The sequence below is a fragment of the Enhydra lutris genome, unplaced genomic scaffold (genome assembly GCF_002288905.1).
Source record: "Enhydra lutris kenyoni isolate GAN:26980312 unplaced genomic scaffold, ASM228890v2 scaffoldscaffold14, whole genome shotgun sequence".
Classification (NCBI taxonomy): Eukaryota; Metazoa; Chordata; class Mammalia; order Carnivora; family Mustelidae; genus Enhydra; species Enhydra lutris.
Genome location: NW_019154098.1, coordinates 143423 through 168289, shown reverse-complemented (window position 1 = coordinate 168289; position 24867 = coordinate 143423). Strand labels below are relative to the sequence as shown.

General features: G+C 55.8%; 2 protein-coding genes across 2 annotated transcripts in view; one reads left to right on the top strand and one right to left on the bottom strand.

The window, feature by feature from the left end:
- The window catches only part of LOC111146518 (zinc finger protein 7), a 96244-nt gene that overhangs the window by 27830 nt on the left and 43547 nt on the right, over positions 1-24867 (bottom strand). Inside the window, exons 7-8 of the mRNA XM_022502062.1 lie at positions 11190-11359; positions 10728-10927 (exon numbers count right to left, since the gene is read on the bottom strand). Coding sequence (XP_022357770.1) covers positions 10728-10927; positions 11190-11359 — 370 coding nt within the window. The remainder of the gene's footprint in view (positions 1-10727; positions 10928-11189; positions 11360-24867) is intronic.
- On the top strand, positions 20921-23493 carry LOC111146522 (ribosomal protein L8). Its single transcript, XM_022502076.1, has 6 exons — positions 20921-20980; positions 21209-21352; positions 21436-21577; positions 21689-21907; positions 22950-23065; positions 23300-23493. The coding sequence occupies exons 2-6, from the start codon at positions 21215-21217 to the stop codon at positions 23456-23458; spliced, it is 774 nt and encodes a 257-aa protein (XP_022357784.1). The 5' UTR covers positions 20921-20980; positions 21209-21214; the 3' UTR covers positions 23459-23493.

Genomic DNA, 24867 nt, shown 5'->3' with positions numbered 1-24867 from the left:
CCCCCCATGTTGCATCTCCACTTCCTCATATCAGGGAGGTCATATGATAGTTGAAAAGACAACACTTTTAACTGAATCTATCATCTCTCCTTCTGCAACTCACCCTCTAGGTAAACCCGTGAATGAGTGAGTAGAAGCCTCCCGTGTTTCTTTCCACACGTTATGTGCTACATGCATAAATGTGCGGAGAAAGATGTTTTCCTTCCTGTTTGGGGCTTGTTGTGGGGGTAGAGGAGGTGTTCATTTTAAAAACTTTTAAGTGCCCTATTATCCTTTATACAAAAGTGCAGAGAACAGCAGACCCCCGCTCTCACGCCCTAACCCAGCAGCTTCTACCATGTGGCTACGCTTTGTCAGCTGTCCCCCCACATTTTTGCTAGAATATTTTTTTAAAGATTTTTATTTATTTATTTGACAGACAGAGATCTCAAGTAGGTGGAAAGGCAGGCAGAGAGAGAGAGAGAGGAGGAAGCAGGCTCTCCACCAAGCAGAGAGCCCGATGTGGGGCTCGATCCCAGGACCCTAAGACCATGACCCGAGTGGAAGGCAGAGGCTTAACCCACTGAGCCACCCAGGCACTCCTTTGCTGGAGTATTTGAAAGCGGATTGTAGACATCGTGATTCAAGGCAGCGGTGTGGAGGGCCACCTTCACGGGCTGTCTCTGCTCTGGTGCCTGTGACTTCCCTAAGCTGGTGGCTGACCAGCATTCACCCTTCCCAGGCGATCCTGAGGGTGAGGGCCAGCTCCCGCCCTTGGCTAGGGTCCCCGAGCCTGGAACTCAGCACCCCAGACCATGTTCTCCACGTTCCCGCCAGCATGTTATGCAGTTGCCCTGGGTTAGCCTTGGAGGCAGAGTGGGGAATCTGGGGCCCAGTGCTTGGCTCTGCCACCAAGCTGAAGCTCTATGGAGTTGTTCGTGTGACGGCTGTGCCAGCACGCATTTTCTTGAGAAAGGGAGGAGAGAATGGTCTCTGCCTGTGCTCTGGGAGACTCGGGCCCCCATGGCTCCCCGTGTGGTCTGCACTGGGCAAGGCTGGACGTTGGAGCTGGGTCTCTAGCTTCTGGGACGGAGGCTGCAGCACACGTTTCCCAGGAGCCTGTGGCCTGGGTGTTGTGCTGAGCTGGGGCCCTGCATGTTCCCATGAAGTCCTAGAGATCCTGGGCCAGGCTGCGACCTGCCCTTCCTTGATTTTTCTGTTCTGTGAGTTCGCAGAGGCTCCAGGCCCTGAATTGATCCTGCTCTGGGGCCCCAGGTTGCCACAGTGACTTGGCTCTGCTAAGGGCCCATCCTCTATCAGCTTGGAGAAATGCTGCTGGCAGGTGCAGGGGTTAGGGTTAGGGTTATGTTTAGGCTTCGACATCATTCCTGGAAGGGGACATGCCCCAAATATCTCATTTTCCTAATATCCGTCTGCATTTTGAACGTATGTTTTAATAGAAATGTTGAAACTAAAAGTAGAATCGGGGCAGCTGGTGGGCTCAGTCATAAGAGCGTATGATCTTGGAGTTGTGAGTTGAGCCCCACATTGGGTGTAGAAGTTTACAAAAGTAGAAATAAATAAATAAACTTGAAAAAAAAGTAGGGGCGCCTGGGTGGCTCAGTCAGTTGAACATCTGCCTTCAGCTCCATGTATGACCACAGGGTCCTGGGATTGAGCCCTACATCAGGCTCCCTGCTCAGTGGGGAGCCTGCTTCTCCCACTGACCCTCTGCGCCCTCCTCCTGGTTGTGTGCGCTTTCTCTCTCAAATAAATAAAATCTTAAAAAAAATGAAAGAGGACACAGAAAGGCATAAGGAATAGCTACTTACTGCTCACTCAGTGTACACAAGCTTCCACGTAGTGGTTTCATGTCCTCGTTGCCTGGGATTCCAAACACTAAGAGAACAAGCAGCATCTTGGTATGTCTCTGTCACATAACTGCTTCCTTCCCTGACAGCAACTCTAGGGTCTAATCATGGCCTGAAGATCTGCTCACACCTCACTCTGTTTCGCCTCATCCCATCCTGCAGAGCACATGCTTCCGCTCTGTCCCGAAGGATAACAAATTCCTTCATCCCCTGTTCATTTCATGGGCTGCCCTGTAGTTCTGGGGGTCAAGGTGGAGGTCTTAAACCCCTCCCTGGCCCTCAGTGACCGGAGAAACCACCCTACTCCTCTCGCAGCCTTGGCAGCTCTGCAGCCTCTAGCTTTTTTTGATCAATGCAGTTACTCTGCCTTCTAGGAGAGTTCTCAGGATTGAATGGCTTGCTCAAAAGAAAAACAAAAATTTTTTAAGAGAGCGTGCACAAGTAGGGGATAGGGGAGGAGACAGGGAGAGGGAGAACCTTAAGCAGGCTCCCTGCCCAGCGCGATGCAAGACTTGGTCCCAAGACCTTGAGGTCATGACCTGAGCTGAAATCAAGAATCAGGGGCTCAACCAACTAAGCCTCCCAGGTGCCCTGGCCTTTTCAAATTTGTAAGCAGCTCTCCTGATCCACAATTCACATACCATACAATTCACCCACTTCATGTGTACGATTCAATGTTTTTTAATACATTCACAGAACAGTGCACCCATCACTGTGACCAATTCTAGAGAATTTTTATTAACCCCAAAAGAAACCCTGTACCCCCTTCCCATCACTCCCCAATGTTCCTATCTGCCCCATCCTTAGGGAAACAACAACCTACTTTCTGTCTGTATGTATTTACCTATTCTGGACATTCACATAAATGAAATCATATATGATTTTATACATCATTTGTGCCTGGCTTCTTTTTTCAAAAAATATTTAATTTATGTATTTGAGAGTGAGAGAGGGAGAGAGAGAGCGAGTGTGCAGGGGGAGGAGAAGAGGGAGCGGGACAAGCCGACTCTGTGCAGTGCAGAGCCCAACCCGGGGCTTGAACTCACCACCCTTCGATCATGACCAGAGCTGAAACCAAGTTGGCAATCAACCGTCCGCACCCCAGGTGCCCCATGTGCTTGGCTTCTTTCACTTGCCATAATGTCTTCAAGGCTTATCTATGTTGTCTCACAAATCAGTACGTCATTTCTTTTCCTTGTTGTCCAAGTCCGGTTGACCCAGGATGTTACGCTGGTGTCAGGGGTACAACATAATGACTCCACACTGTTACGTGCCACTCACTAGTGTAGCTGCCGTCTGTCACCACATTGCACGCCTTGTGATGTTGAGCAGTAGTCCACCTTATGACCCACCCACCTTCTTTTTTTTTTAAAGATTTTATTTATTTATTTGACAGACAGAGATCACCAGTAGGCAGAGAGGCAGGCGGAGAGAGAGGAGGCAGCAGGCTCCCCGCTGAGCAGAGAGCCCGATGCGGGGCTCGATCCCAGGACCCTGAGATCATGACCTGAGCTGAAGGCAGACGCTTAACCCGCTGAGCCCCCCAGGCGCCCCTGACTCACCCACCTTTTCATCCACTCCTGATAGGTGGAGGACACGGTCTGTGTGTCCCATGAAGTCAGGGCCGTGCTTTCTTCTTCATCATCATACACCGGTGCGCACCATGCACGAGGACTTCCTGGATGGATGAAGCCGTGGGGTACGGTGACTGAGGGACTGGGCACATCTGGGAGGGCAGGGAGAGGAGCAGTTGTGGGTCGGGAGCAGAAAGGAAGGAGAGGTGGCATTCAGGTTGGATCCCTCTTTACTGGTCTGTTTTCTGATGGCATCTTAGACTCTTGCAAATGACTTGTAGTCTTCTGAGAATTTCACTTGTCAGGAGTCCAAACCCCTCTGCCCACCCCCACAGGCTAGGCTTTGGTGCTCACCCCAAAAAATGGAAGATAGCAGAATGTTTGAGTTTCAGTTCCAGAATCAAAGAAGTCTGAAACCAGTAGCTTTAGGTGAGGGATTTGGGTTGAGGCCTAACACTTATGTTCAGTGGTTACTTCTACAAGGTGGACAGCGCAGCCACCTCAGGGCCATCCCTTGACCCTTCAGGATCACTCAGTGTCAGAGGGTCCTTCTATAGTGGGTCTACAGCTGGGGTCTCTTCTCCAGCCCAGGGTCTCCGACCCTGTCAGGGAAGTTCGTAGTGTCTTCTGTAACGTCCCCAGCGTATGTGTGCCCTAGGTAACCGCCACACAATGGGGAGCAAGAAGTTGGGAGGAGAGGAGCTCGACTTTAAACCCATTCTGAGGCACCAGAGGTGTCCTGTGGGCAGTCGCACAGAGATAAGAAATTGAGGAGGTGTGGGTCAGAAGATAATTTAAGCCACTGAAGTGTATGGAATTGCTCAATAAGAGTGCCAAAGGGAAAGACAGATGCCCCAAGGCAGAAAATAATATATTAATCTTTAAGGAAGAGACAGGGGTAGGCAGAAAACTGGGAGTGTAGTGTGGAGACTGGCTGGTTCTCTCCGCACTGACCGTACCGTGACCGATCTGGCACTCTAGTGGGAGATGCCCACAGGCTTGCGTGTGTCTGGTTAGGGCAGCCCACTCACTTTGGGGTGCCAAGTTATCTGAGCAGCACCCATGGGGACGGTTGGTAAGCTCAGCATTAAAGACAAAACGCAAACCTGCAAGCAGATTTCGGAAGAGTTCTATGAAGCAGTGTTGTGCTAAGAGCTCAGCCGGAAGATCGCCCTCCACAGTGCCCCTCACAAGAGCAAGTAGCGAGGAGACATGCTTTACCCACCTTGGTTTAGTTTTGACCTTCCTGGGCCACGGGCTGTATCCCTGTCTAGACTTTCTACTTCCTTTGTCCAAGTTTGTGACCTTCAGTCATTCTTTCATCCAGCAAGCATTAACTGAGCCCTGAATACCGATCAGGCTTGTATGAACGCTTCTTTGAAACTCTGTCATCTGGGGACACAGACGTCCGCTGAACCGGTGGCACCGTAGGGACACCTGTGACATCGTCTGCTCTCCTGCCATCTGCGGGTGTCCCCCTCACTCCAAACCAGCAGTTGCACCTCATCCTTTCCCTCCCACCTCTGCCCTGTTTCTTGCCACTGCCTCCTCCCAGACTTTTTAAAACCTACACCACCTTCATCAGCCTCCCTTCCCCAGCTCTGTAGCAGAAGAACAGCTTTAGTATCAAATTCTTGGCTGTGTGGCACGTTTGTCCTCAACAATGCCGTGAGGTGAGGGTCACATCACTGAGCAGGCAGGACGGGAGGGCTAGGGGTCCTTCCCCCTGGGTCTGACTTCAAGTCACTGTGCCCTTACCTGTCCCCCAGGCAATGCTCAGTCTCCAAGTCATTCTTATTCCCTTTGGAAAGGCTGGTTAAAATGTAGAGCCCCTGGGGCACCCGGGTGGCTCAGCCGTTAGGTATCTGCATTTAGCTCAGGTCATGATTCCCGGGGTCCTGAGGTCGAGCCCCGTATCGGGCTCCCTGCTCACTGGGGAGTCTGCTTCTCCCTCTGCCCCTCACCCCATTCATGCTCGCTCTCTTTCTCTCCCTCTCTCAAATAAATAAAATCTTTTAAAAAAAAGTGTACTCCCTTGCAGAGCTCGGCTTTCCTGTGGGTCAGATTACCACCATTAATTCCCTAATTTATCTTCTTGCTCCCCACCCCCACCATTTCCTCAAATTGAGGACAAGCTGAGAACTGTCCAATTCACAGACATTGATGTAAAACTGAATACTCCCTTATTACTTCAGTATTTCCTTTAATTCAGAAGAGATAGGGGGAAAAAAAGAACAGAGAAGATGGGATCTGCCCTTCCCGGTTCAATTTTGTTTTTCCCAGTGGGGACGGATGCGGAGAAAGCAGCTCCACATGGCCCTGAACCTGCGCAGCTGGGTGGGGAGCAGGTCTACAGGGAGCAGCTCTGGAGCCTCTGTCTGCTCGAGGGCAGGACAGGTCCAACCCCACGTGTGGAGCCTCCTTCGGCCAAGCTGGAGCCCTTCCTGAGGAGGAAGATGGATGCAGGAGAGACACCATGACAGGAAGAAGGTCTGGGACTTGGGACATTGGGGCCAGTGGAGATGGGTAAAGTTCTTTGTCACACATTCAGTCAAGCTTCAGGAGACAGCTAGGAATATGGTTGGGGGGGGCAGCAGTTTCCAGGACCGTCAGAGGGAGTGAACCCTCAGACGGGACAACTGCCCAGATTCTCTGAGAGTCTCCAATTTCATGGTTTCTGTGAGAAACAGATGCCCCAATCCATTCCTGGGACCCTTTCTCTAAGCTTGTGAGCAGCAGCTCCCGACAGGGATCCAGTACTGCGAGCAGCACCAGGCAGGTGGGGTCCAGCCCCAGTGGGAGGACACAGGTCTGGAGGGGACGCGGGGGCTCCGCCCCAGGTGAAGGTCCCACTCAGGCTCCCTGGGGAGTGAAGAACTTGGGGGATGCGGGGAAACTTCAGATAGGCTACTGCTATCAGGATCTTTCGTGTAGCACCCTGCAAAGCTGGACTTTTCTTTTCTCTTCTGTCTGTGTCTTAGCCCGAGGACAGCTGCCAGGCCAAGAGCTAGTTGCCAGATGCGTAGTTTGCGAGAGCGCTGTGCAGTGATGGCCTGATGCGCTCCCCGTTAATGCACGTGAAACAAAGCAGCATGAGGAAGAATCCATTGGTTAGACAAGGGAATGCCTCCTGTTCACATCTATTCCTCCAGGCTCACCCCTCTCCAACCTCTGCACCCTACTTCTGCCCAGGTCACCTCTGTGGGCCATCAGTGGGCTTTCACGATTGCTAGCTTCCAGTTGGTTTTGCTAATGGGAGCCTCGGCCAGAGATTGGAGGGTAGGAAGAGAGTGAGGCCAGGGTCCTAGAACCACTGGACATAAGCCATGTGAAACCCCCAGTTCTGTTCACACCAGTGTCTCAACCTTTGGGGAGCCCGCGCTCAAGCTCGTGGGAAATGCCGACAGCCAGGTTTTATGGAAGGGCTCTTGCCACAGTGTTGTGTGCGTATGGGATGGACAGCAGTGCTGTACCTACTTACAGGCCACGACTGGCCACCAGTGGCTCATCACTGCACAGGGAACGAAGTCGTTCTGGTCTTGCCTGCACAAAACGATGCTGCCAGGTACTTGTGGAAAAGCCAAGTTGCAGAAAACAGCGGATCGGTCAGGGTCCATCCAAGAAACAGAATCAGTAGAAGAGAAGTGGCCAGCAGTCATGGAGGCTGTGAAGCAAGTGCCAAGTCCTCAGAGCAAAGACTCAGGAGGACAAGATCACCAACTGATGCTTTTCCACAGGCTGGAGACTCGGGGAAGCCTAAGCTTTTGAAGGCCTTATGACTGATTATGTCAGGCCCACCAGGATACCTTTGTTTGATTAATTTAAAGTCACTTGATTAGCTGCTTTAACCGCATCTGCAAAATCATTTCACAGCAGCGTTGGGGTTAGCATCTAAGCATCAGGTAGGTGTGTGAGCTACGGCTGGCCACCACTTCCTTCCTTCCTCATAGCCCACCGTCAGGAATCTACCTGGAAAGTCCTTCTGGGAGCAACTCAGCCCAGCAAGTAGATACATCAAAAGCACACTAGTAGGATAACCCTGTCTGTAAAAACACGAACACACACTGAACACTTGAGCTGCAGAGAAAAGGATCTGCAATGAACTACCCGAACTTAACCGGTGTAAATCTGGGGGTAAGATGGGAACGTGGATAAGGGAAGAGAGGGGCTTGATTTCCTATTTTTGTACTGAGATTTTGTTTTACTACAAATATGTATTATTTTAGTGATTTAACCATAGCAAACAGTGTCTTAAAGGTTTTCTGTCTTTTGAGAGCGCTGAGTGCGGGAGGGGCGGAGGGACAGAGAGCATGCCAAGCCCGGGTGCAGAGCCTGACTCGGGGCTCCATCTCACCGTCCTGAGATCACGACCTGAGCCAAAATCAAGAGCTGGACATTCAGCCCACTGAGGCACTCAGGTGCCCCTAAAAAAATGTTTTATAAAATCTTGGAGTGGAGAAGGCCTTTCTAATTACAACAGGACAGATAGTTTTGGCCATAGGGGACATGTATTTTTCATATCAAAAACCTCATAACTAAAGAGAAATAAAGAACTGGAAAAAATATTGGTATTTCACTTTCTCAATTCTAAGAAGCAGTTTCCCTCTCATCTCTCCCATGCTCACCCACCACCAAAAAAACCTGTGGTTAGTATTACAATGGAAGAAACAGATAGTAAGGAAAAGGACTGGGGCTCAACACAGAGGCTTACAAACCCAATAAAAACAGGTGTAAGAACTTACAGGGAATTTACTCACTAAAAGGCCAAGAAATCAAAATGAAAACAAGAGTGATTAATCAAACGATTAAAAACAGTCCCCCCCACTCCCAGTATCCCCGACAGGGAACGTCCAGCTCAGCCCCAGCTTTTGTCAGTGGACAAAAGCACACATCTGCTGTTCGGTCAGCAGCAACAGTGCAGATGCTGGGAGGCAGATGTGCAACAACGGCGGCTGCTCCCTAAACCGCCCAGGACGGCTGGTGCTCAGGCAGCAACAAGGGGCAGGCACACAACTCCAAGCACACTACACCCCAAAATGTCAAATGAATATTCACACTGTGCACTAAAAAGAGGGTAAGGGGAGCTGCTGGGTGGCTCGGGTCAGGATCCTGGAGCCCTGGGTTTGAGCCCCACCTCGCTCCCTGCTCAGCAGGGAGTCTGCTTGAGATTCTCTCCCTTGGCCTCTGCCCCTCCCCCTGCTCTCTTTTTAAAATCCTTAAAAAAAAAAAAAAGGCTAAGAAAACACATCAAACACCCCGTGATGGTCTCTGGGAAGTTTTTTACATTTCTTTTTTGTTGTTGTTTTTTTTAAAGATTTTATTTATTTTAGAAAGAGAGAAAGAGAGCATACGAGTGGAGAGAGGAGCAGAGAGAGACAGAGAAGCTGAATCCACATTGAGTGGGAGCCAGACTTGGGGTTCGATCCCACAATGCCAAGATTACGACCTGAGCTGAAATCAAGAATCAGATGCTTTAACAGACTAAGCCACCCAGGCACCCATATATATATATATGCACATATATGTATATATTTATATATATACATATATATATATTTATATATATATACATATATATATATATTTTAAGATTTTGTCTATTTGTGAGAGAGAGAGTGAGCACACGCACAAGTACTGGGAGCAGCAGGCAGAGGGAGACAGAAGCAGACTGCCCGCTGACCAGGGAGCCCGATGTGAGGCTCAATCCCAGGACCCCAAGATCATGACCCCCAACACCTGAGCCGAAGGCAGACACTTAACCGACTGAGCCACCCAAGCACCCCTCTACATTTTTTATAAGTTTTTGCATTTCACAAATGCCCTACAAAAAAATTTATACTTAGAGGGCTCAGTGGGTCAAAGCCTCTGCCTTCGGCTCAGGTCATGATCCTAGGGTCCTGGGATTGAGCCCCACATCCGGCTCTCTGCTCAGTGGGGAGCCTGCTTCGCTTCCTCTCTCTCTGCCTGCCTCTCTGCCTACTTGTGATCTCTGTCAAATAAATACATAAAATCTTAAAAAAAAAAAAAACCAAAACACATTCAGGGGCACCTGGGTGGCTCAGTGGGTTAAGCCTCTGCCTTCGGCTCAGGTCATGATCCCAGGGTCCTGGGATCGAGCCCCGCATCGGGCTCTCTGCTCAGTGGGGAGCCTGCTTCCTCCTCTCTCTTTCTGCCTGCCTCTCTGCCTACTTGTGATCTCTCTTCCTCTGTCAAATAAATAAAATCTTAAAAAAAAAATACACATTCACTGGTCAGGTCTTCAGCTCTGCTTGGCACTGGTGGTGCCTGCCAGCATTCTCAGGGTTTCTGGCGTGTGAGGACTGATGGAGAAGAGGGGTCACTTAGAACCCCCAGGAGGCTCCTCCCCAGCCAGCGCCTTCTGCTGACAGCAGATCCCACTCAGCCTGGCTGGGGCTCCTGAGACCCGGCCCAGGAGTCTTACAGACCCGTTTGTGGGTCCTGGCTTCAGTCACCACTACCCTCCAGCCTTGCCCTGGCTTGCTGACAAACCCTCCGTCCACCTCAGAACCCCAAATATCCCCAGGCCAGATGCTGTGTGGACTCTAGCCCTGCACCCCACCTGGACTAGGTGGCTGGGGCCCCACAGAGTGTGATTTTCCGCAGTCCTAGTAACAAATGAACCACCAAAAATAGCCAACATCTTTTTTTTTTTTCTTTTCCTGATCACAGGTATTTGGAAAACAGATGAGTGAAGGAAGAAAACAAAACCCACCCACGATCCCCATGGGACTTACTGAAGCCCGAGTGTCCATCCGGGCACAGGCTGGGAGGGCTGAGAAACGCGGCTCTCCTGCAGGCACCCAGGCCCGCGGTGGTGGGGAGCCCCTGCTCCGGCTCAGCCTGTAGGCTGCTGGACCACCGCCCCGCCGGTCCCTGCTCCCCCGGACACCGATGTCCTGCTGCACAGGTGAACGGCAGGCTTGCCAGCTTCCTGCCTCCGCGCCTCCCCCAGGCGGGCTCTCTGCCCTGTTCGTTGTTGCTTAGAGAGGAGGAGGGAGAGGGTCTCCGGCAGACTCCCCGCCCAGCGCGGAGCCTGACGCGGGGCTCGATCTCACGACCCTGAGATCCTGACCAGAGCGGTCCTCGAGAGTCCGACCCTCAACCAGCAGAGGCCCCCGGGCGCCCCGGGTTCTCCGACGTTTACCAACTGCCTGGGGAGCCCAGCGGGGAGCCCGTCTGGCCTCAGCGCCGGCCCGGGCACAGTCTGGGCCACGGACTTTGGGGCGCGGGACGAGGGCTCACCGCCGGCCACGGGCCCGGCCCCTGCACGGCCCGTCTTCGCTGTGCAGCCGGTAGTGCTCGCTCAGCATGTAGCTCCTGCAGAAGGCCTTGGCGCACTCGCCGCAGGCGAACGGCCTCTCCGGGCTGTGTGTCTTCTGGTGCAGCGTCAGGTTGGACTTCTGGCTGAAGGCCTTGCCGCAGTCCCCGCACCCGAACGGCTTCTCGCCCGTGTGCAGCCGCTGGCGCAGCAGCAGCAGGGACCTGCGCCGGAAGGGCCTGCAGCACACGGCGCGCAGGTGGAGCCCGGCGCCCGCGGGGGGCTTGGGCGGCGCGGTCTTCACGGGGGCCCTCCCGCGCGTGCAGGCGGTGGCGCTTGAGCAGCGAGGACCCCCGGATGAAGTGCTGGCCGCACTGCAGGCATGGGTAAGGCCTCTCCCCGCTGTGCAGGCGGCCGTGCTCCGTGAGCGTGAACCTGCAGCAGAAGGCCCTCCCGCACTCGTATGGCTTTTCCCCGGTATGGAACTTCTGGTGCTGCTGGAGCCGCGAGCTGCGGCCGAAGGCCTTCCTGCGGTCGCCGCACTCGTAAGGCTTGTCCCGCGCGTGGACCCTGCGGTGGGCCGCGAGCTGCGCGCTCTGCCGGAAGGCCTTGCCGCACTCGCTGCACTGGTGGGGCTTAGCCCCGGTGTGGATGACCTGGCACCGGAGCAGCAGCGACTTGAACTTGAAGGCCTTGCCGCAGGCACAGCCATACGTCCTCTCCCCTGCAGCAGCCACCCGGCCGGGGCCCCACCCTCCCTCCACCGGGCCGGGGGAGATGGTCGAAGGTCCCCGCTGGGCCGCCTGCCTCAGCGTCGAGGGGTCGTCTCTCTGACCCACCCTCAGGACTGCCACTCCGCTGGGGACGCTTCGGCCTCCCCTTAGGGAGGTGCCCCCAAACCGTGCCCAATAACCCTAACTGCTTAGAAGACACTGTCCTTAGAGAAGATCCCTTGACCACAGCCTCCATCCTAGAATCTGGAAGAATGAACAGAGAATGGAAAAATAACCTGGCCTCTATAATTCATAGAAGAAACTCCGTGATTTGAAGACAGAACCTTTATGTCAAAGAAATAGGGAGGTTTGGGAACTTCTTCCAAGAATCTGTAAAATTGGGGTTTGTGTAAGAAAGAGGACCTAAAGGAAGGTTAATAAGGGCTTAAGCACTGCGGGAAGTTGGCTTAGAAGAGCTCCCGAAAGGGGAGAAGGGAAGACACAGGCTTGGTCTAAAGGACTGCGGGGGGGGTGGGGGGCGAACTTGAGGCAGGAGGGAGGTCTGCTGGGTGTGGGCTGCTGCTATCCTTTGCTCCCCTCTTGCTCTAAGGACTCACCCACAGCTCACCCACTCAGCAGACACATCAGCCCCAAGCAGGGCCCATGGACGGCCTTTCCCCCCCTTTCTGCAGCCTCTGCAGTCCCAACCCCAGGCCCTGGCTCAGAGAACCAAAGTAGCCCAAGGGTCTTCCCTGTTGGGTCCTCCTCACACACTCGCTGCCCCCACAGACCTGGCCCGGCACCTCAGACAACTGGGAAGGGCATTTCATGCACCTGGGTTCCTTGTGTGGGTTAGTGTTGGGTGACTCTGGATGACAACCAAGGCATTTGGTAGGAATTCTGGCCCTGATGTGAGGACCTAAATGTACAGCCTTCGCACTGCCCAAGCACCCAGGGGCTATGGAGAGTTGTGTGAATGCCAGGCCCACTTATCTGGGCGCATGCGGGCTGCAGACACCTGCTCCTGAGTCACCTGCAGAATCAAAGCCCCTGGCTCCTCCCCTTGCTCCAAGAGGGAGATCAGTGCTGGTTTAGCAACAAGAAAGCCTACATGCAGAGGAGAGCAATAGGTGTCGGGGAGCAGAGGGAAGGAAGGATGCCCTGCTGCAGGGCTGGAGGCCTTAGGGGACACATGGCACTTGGGATGGATTGGGATCACCTACTTTCCCAGAAGCGGGGCAGTTGGGTGGTCACAGAGAGATGGAGGCAGCCCTCCAGCTTCCCTAAACATGCTGGACCTTGAATTTGGAAAAGAATCAACTCTCCTAAGAGACCAGTGGAAGAGGCAGGGTTGCCCGAGCCCCGCCGAGGGATGGATGGGGAAGCCTCATCCAGCGAGGCCACGTGCCCGTAGTTCTCCAGCATCACATCCCTGTATAGCGCCCGCTGGTTGGGGGCCAGGCAACTCCACTCTATCCTCGTGAAGTACACGGCCATGTCCTCAAACACAACGGCCTCCTGCAACCACAAACCCTGCTGTCTGGGGATGTCTGGGCAGGGGATGCAGAGACCAGGTCAGGGATATTCGGGCACCTGTTCAGCTCTGGGAGTCAAGACCTCTGTCTCTGTGGTCCCTGCTGCATCCCCAAGGCCTGGCACAGAGAGGACACCTCAACACTCCCCAGGGAAAGTGGAACAGTCCTACTGCCATAAAGGGTGTGGGTCTCAACCTTGGCCTCATGCCCCCCAACAGGCTAACAGGGATCTGGGGAGGGGCACCCTGGAGATGTTGGTGGTCGAGCCTCTATATTGGTGGGGTGCTCCCATCCTATTCTCTGCTTCTCTGATCTGAGGAGAGAAGCCAAAGGCTGTGTGCACAAAGAAGAGCTGAGCACTCACACCAGGACGGAGGCGGGTGCTGGGGCAGGGGACAGAGACCCTGACCTTCCTGGCTGACCCTGGAAGTGCAAGGGCTACAGGAGATCCTGGGCAACCCACTTCTGCCCAAAGCCTCAGGAAGGATGTGACAGAGCACTGTGCAGTTTCACAGGGAGGGGGCAGACCCTGCCTTACAGCATCCCTCCCGTGACTCACCTGCAGGAATGAGAGCTACGTGAATGGGCCTGGGGCCCCTGGGAAGGTGCTCAGGGCTGAAAAGCTGAGGGCTGGGGATGAAGGCAGCCAAAAGGCTCAGAAGGGGCACTCACCTGGAGTGTGGGCGTCACAAGTCGCACCGCCATTCCAGGATCCCCGTCAGGGGAAGAGCAGGTGCTGGGGACAGTCAGTGTTAAGTGGAAGGAGGCAGGCCTGAGTCCCATCCACCCCTGTCCCTGTCCCCAGAAGGACCACCCAGATACAGAAGAGACAGGAAAGGGCAAACACCTGGTCAGCCCAGATGATACCCTCATATCCCAAGAAGCCCCGCCCTGAGACCTACTCACCCACAGGGCCCACCCCTCACTCCTGATTTTCCCAGCGGCGTCTTCCTGGACCAGCCTATATAAAATGCCACCCCCACCGCAGAATTCGTTCCCTACCCTCACTCCCTGTTTTACTTATTTTTTCCCGTTTTCCTTTTCTTTACGGCACCTGTGTTGACACAATGCAGTCAACTTACGTGCTCTTCTCTGCCTTACCCCATGAGCTAAGGCCTGCGGTCTGAACCCCCGAGCCTGGAGGAGGGCCTGACACAAACCAGGTGTTCAGCGGGGGCCTGTGGAATGAAGGAGTGTCCCCATGACAGTGGGTGACTCTGCAACCAGCAAGGCCACTCGTAAGCAGACGAAAGCAGAAAAACAAATCTGGCAGCACAACACCCCAGCACATTAGCTTAGTTTCTTTCTGGGCGATTCTTATTTCCCTTCTTTCCATTTTTCTGATTTCTCCAAAACTTACTGCTCACTTACAAATGCATGTTGCAGACGGAGAACAGTTATTTAAAAACCAATAAATACAATTCCGCCTCCAGAGTAGGCCCTGATCTTCATGTCCCTTTCTCAATGGATACCTGAGCTCTCCTGGTTAGGTGGAGGTCTTGGGGTACACTTTTCTGTGGGGCTTGAGCCTCCGAAGTAGCTGCCACTTTGTAAAGCGATGTCTCTTTCAGGCACGAGTTAACAGAAATCCTGTAGTTATGATGCCGTGAGGCGACAGTTGGCAGGAGAGCTCTTTAAACATGTGACTGTGTAACAGGCTTCACACAATGATCTGAGAGGTGTGGCGGGTCCTCTGTGCCTGGACAGCATGACCCACAAATGCAAAGAGCAGAACCACACCACTACCCTCTGGGCGGCCTGTTCAGGGCAGTCTGTGGGCAGGACCTGCCTGGACCACTGCCGCTGCCGCTGATCTGCCGTCCTCCTCACCCCAGTGAGGCAACCAGAGCATCTCAAGAGGATGAGCAGCTCATGGGAAGACCTGGCGCTCAGCTCTGCACACACCGTTCTCCACAGTTAGGAGGGGACGTTACTGTGCTGGTCTTTGCTTGCCTGTATCTGGGGAATGCACGTCCACAGGGAGGGGCCCTCTGCTTAGAGAAAGAAAACACCTAAGTTCAGTCCTTCCTGTGAACAAGGGAGTAAGTCTTCAATCAGAGAAAAACAGGGCTGAGTTGAAAAAAGTGGAGCAGGGGAAATAACGGTAACGAGATAGCCCGGGCTCCTGCTCAGAATCCGGGGGGAGAGTATCCGGGGGAGGGGATGCTGACTTCGACGGGGGAGCAGGGAGGGCTTTCGGGGGGACTGCGTTTACTGGTGCCTGGAGGACCAGCAGAAGTCATTCTTTCCTCGGATTTAGAAGAAAACCTCTGTTCCCCGGGGGCCTGCGGCACCTTGCGCCGCTGCCTCACCCACCCCCGCTGACCACACTGCGGCCGGACTGGTGTCCACTGTTACTCGAAGCAGCCCAAGCCGTTCCCGCGCGCTCTCCCTCGTCCGCAAGGATCAGCGCGACCGCTCAGCCAGCAGGTTTACTTCTGGAAGAAACCTCGTCTCCCACCAGCCTGTGCTCGGGGCTCGTTTTCTTCAGGCCCTTGCGCGGATCAACAACTACTTTCTTACTTGTTCGTTGCCTCTGCGACACGAACGCCTCACCCCTACTGCAGGATATGCTCCCCGAGGCCAGGGACGTCGTCTGGCTTCACGGCGGTATCCCCGGCACGAGCAGGGTCCTCGGGACACGGGAAGGACTCCGCGCCGCGGTCGGACCGGCGACGCAGCCCCGGGGAGAGGCCGCGCACGGGGGTGGCCAGTCGGCACCCGCGGATGCGCCCCGGCACCTGCAGGCCGGAGGACGAGGGGGACGCAGCCCGGACAGAACTGGTCTCCCAGGCCTCCCACCCCCGCAGCCTCAGCTCTGCGTGGCCACCCAAGCTCTGGGGACGCAAGACTCAGCCCCCGGTCCGCTCGCCTCCCGCTGCAGTCGGTGGGGCCAACGGGAACCCGGACGCTCCCTAAGGCCCAGAACCGAAGGAAAAGCGAGGAGCGGCGCCGGCTGCGGGTCGGCACCCCCCGCGGTGCTCAGCGCGGCCTCTGTGCGGACCACAGCCTCAGGCAGGCCGGAATCGGAGAACGGCCCTCATCCCGCTCCGATCCCCGCCCCGCAGCCAGGGTCCACTCAACCTGTGCGGCCATCCCCGACCGCTCGAGGAGCGGCGCCCGGGTGCGGGCAGTCCGCTTCCGGCCCGCCCCCGGAAACGCCCCCCCCCCCGGCTGCTCTAGGAGGCTCGGAGGACCGCGCGCCTCGGTAGACGCCCTCTGGCTCCCGGGGCCGCTGGCAGGCGATGGCTAGGGCTCCGGGAAGGGTGAGGCGCTGTTTTGGAGTGGATCCCGCCGGAGCCCTCAGGTCCGAGGGGCGAGCGCGCTGCCGGAGTCGGAGGTCCAGGCGAAGGGCTGAACCAAACTTGCAAGTTTGGTTCCAGACCACTGCAATAAAGTGAATGAATTTTTGGTTGCTTAGTGCATATAAAAGTGATGTTTAGGGAGGCGCCTGGGTAGCCTGGTCAATTAAGTGCCTGATGCTTGATTTTGGCTCATGAGGGTCACGATCTCAGGGTCCTGGGTTTTTTGTTTGTTTGAAGATTTATTTATTTATTTATTTATTTGACAGATCACAAGCAGGCAGAAAAGCAGGCAGAGAAAGGAGGAAGCAGGCTCCCCGCTGAGCAGAGAGCCGGGTGCGGGGCTCGATCCCAGGACCCTGAGACCATGACCTGAGTCTAAGGCAGAGGCTTTAACCCACTGAGCCACCCAGGCGCCAGGGTCCTGTGTTTGAGCCCCAGGTCGGGCTCTTCCCTCAACACAGTCTGCTGCAGATTATCTCCCTTTCCTCCCTGTGCTCCTCAATCTGCTCTCGTGCTCTGAGGAGCTTGGCGCAGTTGGTGAGCAGCCAGCTCTCGGCTTTGGCTCAGATCATGAGCCTAGGGTGGTGGGATTTAACCCCCTCTGTATGGAGTGGGCTAGAGACTCTCCCTTTATTGCCCCCCACCCCCCGCACACAAAAACTCTTTCTCAAAAAAATAATTAAAAAAAAAGTTATGTTTGTGCAGCAGTCTCTTAAGTGTGCAATATCATTATATCTATAAATGGAACATTCACACTTTAATTTCACAATGTTTTATTGCTGGGACACCTGGGGGGCTCAGTCGTTAAGCGTCTGCCTTAGACTCAGGTCATGATCCCGGGGTCCTGGGATTGAGCCCCGCATCAGGCTCCCAGATCAATGGGAAGCCAGCTTCTCCCTCTCCCACTCCCCCTGCTTGTGTTCCCTCTCTTGGTGTCTCCCTGTTAAATAAATAAAATCTTTAAAAAGAAATTATCAAAATGGGGGCACCTGGGTGGCTCAGTGGATTAAGCCGCTGCCTTCGGCTCAGGTCATGATCTCAGGGTCCTGGGATCGAGTCCCACATCGGGCTCTCTGCTCAGCAGGGTGCCTGCTTCCCTCTCTCTCTCTCTCTCTGCCTGCCTCTCTATCTACTTGTGATCTCTCTCTGTCAAATAAATAAATAAAATCTAAAAAAAAAAAAAAATGTAGGGAAACCTGGGTGGCTCAGTTGGTTGTGTCTGACTTTGGCTCAGGTCTCGGGGAGTCCGCTTCTCCCTTGCCCTCTGCCCCTCCCCCTGCACAATTTTTTTTTTTTTTTAAAGATTTTATTTATTTATTTGACAGAGAGATCACAAGCAGGCAGAGAGGCAGGCAGAGAGAGAGGAGGAAGCAGGCTCCCCTAGAGAGCAGAGAGCCCGATGCGGGGCTCGACCCCAGGACCCCGAGATCATGACCCGAGCCGAAGGCAGCGGCCTAACCCACTGAGCCACCCAGGCGCCCCCCCCTGCACAATTTTTAAAAAAGATTTTATTTATAAACCCCATTTCTGCAAGGATAGATGCACTGAGCATGTCTGCACCTCTAACGCCCCAGCACTGGCTGCCCTCCCTTAAGTCCATGCCTATCATCTCCAGGTAGGCCTTCGGGAGCCCGAGCAAGCATGCCCCCTTGAGCAGTACCTCTTCCCTGGTCCTGGCTGTGACAGCCCTTGCAACTCTTGGGCTGGCATTGCTGACCATTTCACCGCAGACTGTGGCCCCAACTGATGTAGGAAAGATAGGGCTCAAAGCCCACAGCTAGAAAAGAATTCTTGAGATGTCTTTGGTGCAAAAAGGTGTTTTGTTTTGTTTTGTTTTTTAAACATATAATGTATTATTTGCTTCAGGGGTACAGGTCTGTTAATCATCAGACTTGCACAATTCACAGCAGTCACCAGAGCACATCCCTCCCAATGTCCATAACCCAGCCACCCTATCCCTTCCCTCCCACCCCCCCAGCAAAAAGGTGTTTTTATTAAAGCATGGGGACAGGACCCATGGGCAGAAAGAGCTGTGCTGGGGTCATGAGGCGTGGCCCATTGTATACTATCAAACTGGGAGTGGGTCAGGGATGGCATAAGTCTCTAAGGAATTTTGGAACCAAGGTTTCCAGGACCCTGAGGTGACTAGCTGTTGTTGGGAAAAAGCCATTTATTGCGGTATAGTAAAACCTCACTCATGAGACCCTTCAGATGCGTATTGGTGGGTCATGTGCTTGGGGAGGGGTGATTACCAACATGTATCTTGTGGGGTGGAGATAAAGGAAGTTTCCAAAGACATTTTAAAAAATATTTTATTTATTTATTTGAAAGAAAGCCAAAGAGAGAGCACAAGCAGGGAGAGCACAGAGGGAGAGGGAACAGCCAGACATGGGGCTCAATCCCAGGACCCCAAGATCATGACCTGAGCTGAAGGCAGACAACTGACTGAGCCACCCAGGCGCCCCTCCAAAGACATTTTTATTTTTATTTATTTATTTATTTATTATTTATTCTTTTAAAAAATATTTTATTTATTTATTTGACAGAGATCGCAAGTAGGCAGAGAGGCAGGCAGAGAGAGAGGAAGGGAAGCAGGCTCCCCGCCGAGCAGAGAGCCCGATGAGGGGCTCAATCCCAGACCCTGGGATCACGACTTGAGCCGAAGGCAGAGGCTTCAACCCACTGAGCCACCCAGACACCCCTAAAGACATTTTTGTATGTTAGAGTAGACTTACGGGATCCTGGGGGTCGGGCTAAGATCGCCTTTTGTCTTTAGCACCGAGGTGGCTGAGTTCTTGGAGGAAGGTCACTCTGCCTGTTTTAAGGACTTGTCAATGGGTTATAGATAATAAGGAAATTTAGTAGTTTTTCTTCAGCCTTTGTTTCCCACGTCACTGACCATCTATCAATGGGAAGATTCTGAACACACATCCGCAGTGGGCCTGCTCAGCCACCTTCTGGCTGCATCCAGCTCCCGGAGACGGAGAATAGGGGGCCCTGCCCTACCATGTCCCATCCCAGAAACCCACGGGACCCTCTCAGGAACCTGAGAGCCTGAATGTCCAAGTACTGTCCCCACCTCCAATCCACCCTCTGCCTTTCTGATCCTCTGAGCCTATCCTGGGATGACCTCAAAACCCCTCATTCTGCCCCAAAGAGGCGCAAGTACCCCTTGGGCTGCCCCCTGATCCCCATGCCTGCCAACCCACCTGCTGCCTCACTTGGGGCTTCAGCAGTTCCCTCTGCTTCTCTGGAGATCAGGAACGCCACTCCTGAAGTCCGCCCACATGGACTTCCTTCCTCCCCTCTTCTTACCGTCCCACGATGTCATTCTCGCCACCATCCCTTCAAAGCCCACCTGGCCACACTGGTGCTAGCAAACACCCTAACTCAAAGTCCTGAGTGCAAGCCTCCTCCACTCGGACCTCTGCCTTTACTCCCTCCCTCCCCCCTCGCTGGCTCTCCCTCTACTGGCCTCACCTGCACACCCACAGCCCTGGTCAAGAAGCTCTACCCTCACCTGCTTGTGGGCAGTTCTCAGACGGGGGTCCCACCTCCAGGCACCCTCCTGAAGGCCCCTCCCACTCCTCTGTGCCTCCAGGAAGCCCTCACTCAGCAGCTTACGCCCAGCTAGAGGCTCCCTGCCCTGGCAGACCTGCTCTTTACCTCCAGCTCACACCCCCCTGGGCCCTCCACCTGCTGTTCCCTTTCTCGGCTCCAACCCCACCCACTCCTCCCCACAGGGTTTTGAGCAGAGTTTTCGTGTTCCCTCACCACAGGGTCATCTATCCAGGCTCCCTTTGCTCACCCTTTCTTCTCCCCCTCCCAACCCCCAGTTCTGCTCCATTTCCTGGGCTCGCTTCCCCTCCGCTACCAGCCTGAGAGGGGCCCACTATCCCGGCTGCGATTCCCGCACCTCTGCGGTCGCCCAGTCTCTCCGTGGCAACCACTTCGAGGTCCCATGCCCCGCCCCAGCTCTGCACGCGAGTGCCAGGATGCCCCTGTCTCTCTCCCCAACACCCACATCCAGGTACGGCCGCTCTGACCTCTCGAAAAACCCAGCAGTGCACAAAGCCCCAGCGTCCCCGGAGCCGCCGCACTGTCGGTAGTCGGGCATTTGCTTTCTGTCGTCCGGACCCCGGTTTTCTGTGAACCACCACCAGCCCCCAAACGGTCCCTCCGTTTCCTTAAAAGGAGGCCCTCACCTACGAGGAAGCGCCTCATCCCAGGAAGGGGCGCTCGCCCTACAGGAGAGCCAATTACCTTGCAAGGAGTCTCCAGCCATGGAAAGGGGTCGTCACTAGGCCAGGATGGGAGACCTGCGACCCCACGCCCGGAGCGAGGCGCTCTGTAAAGTCCTTCAACCTCTGCGGGCCTCCTCGGCTGCTCAGGGGCGACGCTCACCCACCGGGAGACTCCTGTGAGGTTCCGACTCCCCTCCGACCTCCCCCCGGGGGCCGCCCACACAATGGCCAAGCGACGGGAGAGTGGGTGCCCGGCCAGAGCGCCGTGAGACATCGGGCCATCGAGGCTCCACGGGCCCCAGTCATCCCAATGCGCCTGCGCAGAGGCCCCTGAGGCCTGAGGGGGCCGCGGGAGGAGTAAGTCCCGGCGTGCACCGCGCTCACGTCGCGCCGGAAGGACAAGCGCCTCTCGGCCCCGCCCCGGAAGATAAGGCGGCTGTCCGCTGCCGCCTCTCTTTTTCCGGCCGCGCTCGGCAGCAGGTAGGACGTGCGTGTGGCCTGGCGGCCCTCGCGGTATCCGTCGCCATCCGTCGCCATGAGGCCCGCTAGGGACCTTGCCGGGACTCCCGAAAGAGCTGGGGCGCACGGCCATGGATGGGGGCGCGGAGGGGTGGGACCTGGAGGGAGGATATTGGGGAGCGGGGACCCTGAAGCCGGGGCGGCGGGGGTTCCCGGGCCGCTTGGGCGCTAACCGTGAGCCGCCTCCAGACCGCCATGGGCCGTGTCATCCGTGGGCAGAGAAAGGGCGCCGGCTCGGTGTTCCGCGCGCACGTGAAGCACCGCAAGGGCGCCGCGCGTCTGCGCGCCGTGGACTTCGCCGAGCGCCACGGCTACATCAAGGGCATCGTGAAGGTGCGGGCAGCCCCTCTCCGCGGGCGGGTGGGGACGCGGGGAGCCTCGCGGGGACCCGCCGATCACGCGCGCTCGGCCCGCAGGACATCATCCACGACCCGGGCCGCGGCGCACCCCTCGCCAAGGTGGTCTTCCGGGATCCGTACCGGTTTAAGAAGCGGACGGAGCTGTTCATCGCCGCCGAGGGCATCCACACCGGCCAGTTCGTGTACTGCGGCAAGAAGGGTGGGCTTCGCGCCGGCGCGGGGGCGGCGGCGGGGGGCGGCGGGGGGCGCGGGGGCGGCGGGGGGCGCGGCGCCGGCCGCGGGCTGACGCCGACCGGCGGGCGTCTTGCAGCCCAGCTCAACATCGGCAACGTGCTCCCGGTGGGCACCATGCCCGAGGGCACCATCGTGTGCTGTCTGGAGGAGAAGCCCGGCGACCGGGGCAAGCTGGCCCGAGCCTCGGGGAACTATGCCACCGTCATCTCCCACAACCCGGAGACCAAGAAGACCCGCGTGAAGCTGCCCTCGGGCTCGAAGAAGGTCATTTCTTCAGCCAACAGAGCTGTGGTCGGTGAGTGGCGGCGGCTGCGGGGTGCTCGTCCGTGCGTCGCTCGCGCCCGGCCAACCGCGGGACCCGGCCAGGGTTTGTGCAGCGGGCGCGGCAGTCTCGGCCTCTTCACCGGCCGGGGCCGGTCGCGCAGGCCCGACTGTGCCGCGGGGTGACGGGGGCTTGCCGGGCGCCGCTCCCACGTCCGCCGGCTGGTGGTCCTCGCGGGCGTGCGGCGGGCCTGAAGCGACCCAGCAAGTGTTTTAGGAAGGGTGAGACCTGGTTCGTGTGCTCTTGCGGCAGCGCCTTTGAAGTGTGGCAGACCAGGAACAACTTTTCTCGGGAAGGTTTTCTTTTTTCTCTAAAGATTCGTTGCAGGGGCGCCTGGGTGGCCAGTTCTGCCTTTGGCTTAGCGGGTGATCCCAGGGTTCTGGGATCAAGACCAGAGCCCAGCTCCCTGCTTAGCGGGACCTCAGCTTCTCCCTCGGTATATCCTGCCCCACCCCCGCGGGCTCTCTAAGTGCAGTCTTACGGGTTGATTTGAGAAAGCGCGTGTGTGAGTTGGGTAGAGGAACAGAGTGTCCAAGCTGGCTCCCTGCTAGAGCCTACAGCCCTGAGATACCAGGGCCAAGAGATGGATCCTCAGCCGGCAGAGCCGCCAGGTAGCCGCCCCCCCCCAGAAGCATTCTTGAGCAGATGTTTGCAAAACAAGCCGCAGGGGTGGAGACGCGGGCAGACTGAGTCCGCCTTTCTCTTGGTGCGTGGAAGTTAGAGAGATGGGGTGCAGTAGGGGGTCTTCCTGGAGAACCGTGGGTGGAGGTAGCCATTGCCGATGGCACGTGCGAGGGCCTGACCAGGCTGCCCCGCAGACTTGAACTTGGGCTCATCTGCTAGGCCGCTTGGTGGTAATTGGGAAGAGGTTCCAGAGATTCTGGGAGCCACGTGATGGTGTGTGAGTACAGTGAGAGGATGAGCCGTCCGGGGGTGGGGATGCTCTGCCTGATAGGGCCCTGAAGGTCCGGGAAGGTATGGTGCACTTTCCTGAGGTGCCTGATCTTCCCAACAGGTGTGGTGGCCGGAGGCGGCCGCATTGACAAGCCCATTCTGAAGGCTGGCCGTGCCTACCACAAGTACAAGGCAAAGAGGAATTGCTGGCCACGCGTGCGGGGAGTGGCCATGAACGTGAGTAGTCCAGAAATGGGTGGTTGAGGCAGGGATTGGGGACTGGGAGGCTAGATGGACAAGTCCTTCCTTGGAGCATTTCCCTCCTGGGACAAAGGGTCTGTAGTGGGAGGCTTTGGGTTGTGGTTGTGGTTTGTTGGCACAGGTCACTTGATCCTGCTTTTAACCTGAGGTAGGTGGTCCTGAGGTAGGTGGATCCACACCCCTGTACTAATGCCACCTTTCTCTTTGCAGCCTGTGGAGCATCCTTTTGGAGGTGGCAACCACCAGCACATTGGCAAACCCTCCACTATCCGCAGAGATGCCCCTGCTGGCCGCAAAGTGGGTCTTATTGCTGCCCGCCGGACTGGGCGTCTGCGGGGAACCAAGACTGTGCAGGAGAAGGAGAACTAAGGTTGAGGGGCTCAATAAAGTGTGTCCTTCTGCCACTAAGTTGTGCTTGTCCATGGTTTCGGAGGGAAAGAATCCTCTACAGGAGAACTGCCATGGAGCTTAAAGTTTCAGAAAGAGAAAGATGTAGTTGGATGAACCAGCGAATAGTGAAAGTTTTGGAGAGAAGAGGTGGGGGCGCTTGGTATCTTCACACCTCGATGCCTGGAAAACACAGACACACACACGCCACCAGTGCAGGGAACAGCATCTCACTCAAATCTGCGTGAACTTGAGCACTTGGGGGATCTCTCTGGGTGAGGGGTGGATGCTTCGGGATGAGAGTGGTGCTCCTGAAGCCATGGGTTGGGGAGAGGGAAAGCTGTCTTGCAGTGGGAGAACCAGAATAGTCCAACTACTTTCTCAATAAATGGACTTTCTGTTTTTGTTCCTGGACCTTGTCCCAAACTTTGACAGGCTCATCAAAACTGGCAGAACCAGGGCAGATCTGTTGAGCCAGTGAGGCATAGAGATGGTAGTGGAGTTTCATTAGTGCCTCTGGACCAGGACACTAGCTTCCCAGAGCCCCCTACCCTGGGGGTTCCCCTTGTGAGCCAATGCAGAAGCAGGGACAGCAGGCCACTGCCTAATCATGGGGACAAGGTTGAGGGACAGTAGGAAGCTGGCTGAGGTAGAATGCCCCTTGTACAGACTGCAGGTGGAAAGGTGGTGGACCCAGAGTTCCCGGAGACCACCTTACTGAGGAGGCCTTTCTGTGGCTGCTACAGGGCTCCTTGCTGTCAGGGTCAGCACTTGTCTCCAGCATGAACCTTGCCCCCAACTCTTGCCTTTTTGGTCTCCACCTGACCACCCACTATAGCCTAAGTGGTGAAGAAAAGCAGGAGGGCCACATTTCCCTGTGAAGGAAAGAGGGCTGGGCTCGGTTCCCAGGACTGTAAGATAACATGCTGTTGTTTCGCCCTCCTGGACACAGTGGTCTGGGACCTTGTCCAGGAGGTGGCCATCAGGGAGGGGTTGCTCCAGTAGTCGGCACCCAAGGAAGCCGCCCCCCCCCCGCCCCCCGTGGACCTGGGTTCAGCGTGCTAAAACATGTCACCGGTAAGCCTGGTGTCTGTCTCTCCTGGTGGTTGCATGGCTTCTCTACCCAGCTCCAAAGGAAAGCGCCTGGTTCTCTGTTGGCTGTAGGGCCTTCAGCCTCTCACTAAAGCGAGGTCCTCCAAATCCCCAAGCTGCTCGCCCCCGCCTGGGTTCTGGAGTTTCGGGCTTATGGTTCCAGACTGCTACCTAGCGGCCGCGCGCCCGACTTAGGGCACCGCCTGTCGGTTCCTCCGGGAGGTTAGCTACTGAGACAAGGAGTCGGTTTCCCAGAGCGGCCCGAGGGTGTCTCCGGCTAGGACGCGGGGTGAGGGCGT